The sequence below is a fragment of the Chrysochloris asiatica genome, unplaced genomic scaffold, assembly GCF_000296735.1.
Source record: "Chrysochloris asiatica unplaced genomic scaffold, ChrAsi1.0 scaffold00041, whole genome shotgun sequence".
Lineage (NCBI taxonomy): Eukaryota > Metazoa > Chordata > Mammalia > Afrosoricida > Chrysochloridae > Chrysochloris > Chrysochloris asiatica.
The window spans coordinates 16221704-16225306 of NW_006408559.1; the positions used below are offsets into that span (position 1 = coordinate 16221704).

A 3603-nucleotide genomic window follows, 5' to 3' on the forward strand; every position below is an offset into this window, starting at 1 on the left:
CCCCTCTGTCTCTCTCTGTCTCCCCCCAGTAGCAGCCCTACTACTACACAGACATCCTGACAGTTGGCTGTGCCGTAGGAGTCGGCTGTTGTTTTGGGACCCCACTCGGAGGCAAGTGACTTGACCCTTCTTCCCCAGCCAGTCCCATGCCCATCCTGGCCACCTCTCCCAGGTGCACAGAGCAGAGACCCTGAGGATAAGCAGGGCTGACCTTCTAAAGGGCCCAGGCAGGACCTCAGGTGAGGCAGACCGACGGGACTCCATGGTCCCTGCTCATACAGGCTGGACACTGCCCATCTCTCTCTTTTAGAGGACTGGCATTCTGTGGTGGTGTAGTAATGATGGAATTGTCTAGGGTGAGTTAAAGGGAGCTTAGCACTGGACTGCTAATCACAAGGTTGGTAGTTCAGCCGCTTCTTGAAAACAGTGTTGCTATGGGTTGGACCAGATTCGATGACACTTACAGACATCACTGCCCGAGAGGACCAGAGGAGGATGTATAAGTGCAGGTCAGTTTACGGAGAGGCTCGGTAAGCTGTAAATGAGGGCTGGTGGACACAGCTAGCGGGGAGTGGTCCTTGATGTTGGTCATGACGTTGTAGTGATGCAAGCTCTTGGACAGATGTGAGGAGTCCCTGTGGGGCCTGGGTAGAGCAAATGGTGAGCATGCTCAGATGCTAACTGAAAGGTGAGAGGTTTGAGTTTACTTAGAGGTGACTGGCCACCTACTTCTAAAATTCAGCCGCTGACAACTGTGCACATGGCAGGAAGTTACAGGTGTGAGGCCAACTGGGCGTTTCCTCCCAGATGACTGATGCGTGGGAGTGCTCAGAGGAGGGGGTCCTGTCTGGTACTTACTGACCCAACTCAGTTGTCGGCAGATCAGTGGCAGGGGTGGTGGGGGGAGTCCACGGGCTAGTCATTGGGTCCATTGGTGGTCAGTGGACGTCGGTTGACAGCTGGAGAAACAAAATCAGAGGAAGGGCATCTGCCTCTTAAAGAGCACCACTGTGAGATGTGTTTGCAGCCTTCCCTTCCATGGGCCAGTCCGCAAGGCAGCCCCAGGGAGGTGGGAGGAGAGGTGGTCAGAGCCACGGGTCAGTCAGCGAGTGGTCAATTCAGGCCCTGCTTTCCCCATTCCCCATGAAGTTACGCTTCTGTGTGCACTCTGTTCTGGCATGTTTCCACTCTTGCCTTTGTTTACCCTTCAGCCTTGCAAATCCAGAAATCCAAAGAGGGCTTTGTTAGGTGGGAAAACTTTTCTTTAAATCAGCCAGATTCTGTTCAACTGAATTTAAAGGGATCAAACTGGAGTTTGTGGGTGAATAAGGAAAGTTTGGGGCCCTGTGGAGACTCTGAGGGAGACAGAGCCTCTCAGTGCTACAGATGGGCCTGCAGTCTGCCTGCTATATAGCTGATTAAGGATGAATATTCTTGCAGGTCGTGTAACTAGCTTACATTTTCTTTGAACACTGACTAGTTCTGAAAGAAAAGTGAACAAGACATGCTCATTCTAAGGTCTGCTCTCAAGTCTTGGTATCTCCAACACAACGACCACAAATACTCCTTGCTTTTGTTTCGTGTGAGTTCCCAGCTCTCGAGGTACTCATGTTGGAGAGTAGACAAGCACACAGACTGACCATCAAAGTCCACTCAAGCCAGCATCCTGACGCAGCCTGTGTGGGCAGCGGTGGAGCCTCCTGTCACCAAGAGAGGGAAGTCACGCATGGACTGACGATTCCATGTCAGGAATCTACAAAGAAGACAGAGAGAGAGGGGTGTTCTGCACAGTCCGATTTGGGGAGACATCATTACAGTCCACCCCCCATCTGTTAGTGCGGTGTGTGTGTGGCTGTGGTGCTGGGAGCTGTGTGACCGGTACTTCAAATGATGCAGGGTCACCAGTGTGGACAGCTATCAATCAGTGGACTTTGCAGAGTAAGACGCAAGAAAGGTGTCGTGATCTACTTTCAAGAATCGACAATGAAAACCTTGTGGTTCTCAACAGGATGCTGCTCAATCCAGAGCAGGAAGCGTCTCCCTGGGTGACAAGGCTGTCCTAACACTGTGGGCACAACTGTGGGCTAGAACCCACGATCATAGAGATGGGGCCAGCTGGGCGCCCCTTGATTCTCTTGTATATGGGTTACCACCAGGCACTGACAACAAGTCAGCACTTAGACTAGATAGAGGCTTAGGAAATGAATCAGGACAGACAGACCCAGGACGCATGTCCAAAGACCAAATCACAACGGGCCCCCTCAGCCACGCTCAAGAAGGTACATTTTCCTCTCTGGGGTGATGTTTGCCAAAATGTGACTCACCTCAGAACATGGTGAATAGTTGCCACAGGTAGAAAGGGTTCCGAGGTGAAATAATCTGGGAAACACTGGGCGATGCAGGTAGTTTTAAATGGTTGAGTGACCAGAGTGTGTAATACAGACTCTGCCCCAGGACGTGCGTGGATGTGACCCTGGCTGTGGAGAAGGCAGCAGGAAGGTGGCATCACCAACTCGCATCTTTGTCCAGTCGCTTTGGTGACTGTGTGCAGGAGAGAATTGTCTGGGCAGCGTGGAGGGACAGGCACTGACAAAAAGACTATTGTCCTGGTTCCGATGGACCATGGCACTGGGGCAAGGCAGAGGGTGAGGCTGTGTGGGCTGGTGGCGGGTTTGATGTGATGGGGCAGAGGAGAGAGACAAGGGGCCATGTGAACATAGCAGGAGCCCTCAGACCAGGGTCTGAAATTGTGCTCACTCTGCTCTCCCTGTCCGTCTGGCCACTCTGCTCTCCCTGTCCGTCTGGCCACTCTGCTCTCCCTGTCCGTCTGGCCTGACCTCTCCGCTCCTCAGGGCTGAGCCCTTGGCTTGTGTCAGGCTCCGTCCGTACTGGGTGCTGCTGACAAGGAACTTTCAACTCCCCGATTCCTGGCAACCCCATGCACAATGAATGAAGGGCTGCCCTGACCATGGGGTTCTCACAGGCTGGTTTTCAGAAGCAGATGGCCAGGCCTTTCCTCCTAGTCTGTCTTAGTCTGGAAGCTCTGCTGAAACTCGAGCCTCCATTGGTAGACGGGGTGGCTATACAATAGGAGCATTTGTCAAGACTCAGCTCTGGGTCTTCCTCCCTCCTGAAAGGTGACATTTCCACTCCCCAGCCACCCCTGCCTGGAGTCCTCTGAAGAATTCAGAAATGTAAACAAGTAATTAGCTCTAATCATCCGTATCCTTAGGGATCACAGGTGTGGGAGTGAAGGGGATTCCTCCCACCTGAGGTGGATCTGGGCTGGCTCCACAAGAAGGAACACTTGTCATTGACCATTGACCTTCCAACTTGCTGCAGCTGCCCATGGCTTAGCCTCTATGCCCACCTCCCCTGGGCGCCAAGGACTTCCTCTGAGTCATTCCCTGCTGCCTGTGGAGGAAAGGGCGGAGGTCTGGAGGGATTCCATCAATGAGGCTTCTGAGTACAGAGCAAAACAAAACCCAAACCCAACCCAACCAACAACCAGTTGGAATGGAGTTGACATTGCCTCATGGTGCCCCATGTGTGTGTCAGAGGAGAACTGTGCCCACAGGGTTCTCAGTGGCTGAGTTTTCATAA

The 3603-nt window shown here is 52.8% G+C and overlaps 1 protein-coding gene across 1 annotated transcript in view; it reads left to right on the forward strand.

Moving 5' to 3' along the window:
- Positions 1–3603, forward strand: part of CLCN1 (chloride channel, voltage-sensitive 1) — a 39050-nt gene that overhangs the window by 6470 nt on the left and 28977 nt on the right. The window contains exon 7 of the mRNA XM_006861193.1: positions 33–111. Coding sequence (XP_006861255.1) covers positions 33–111 — 79 coding nt within the window. The remainder of the gene's footprint in view (positions 1–32; positions 112–3603) is intronic.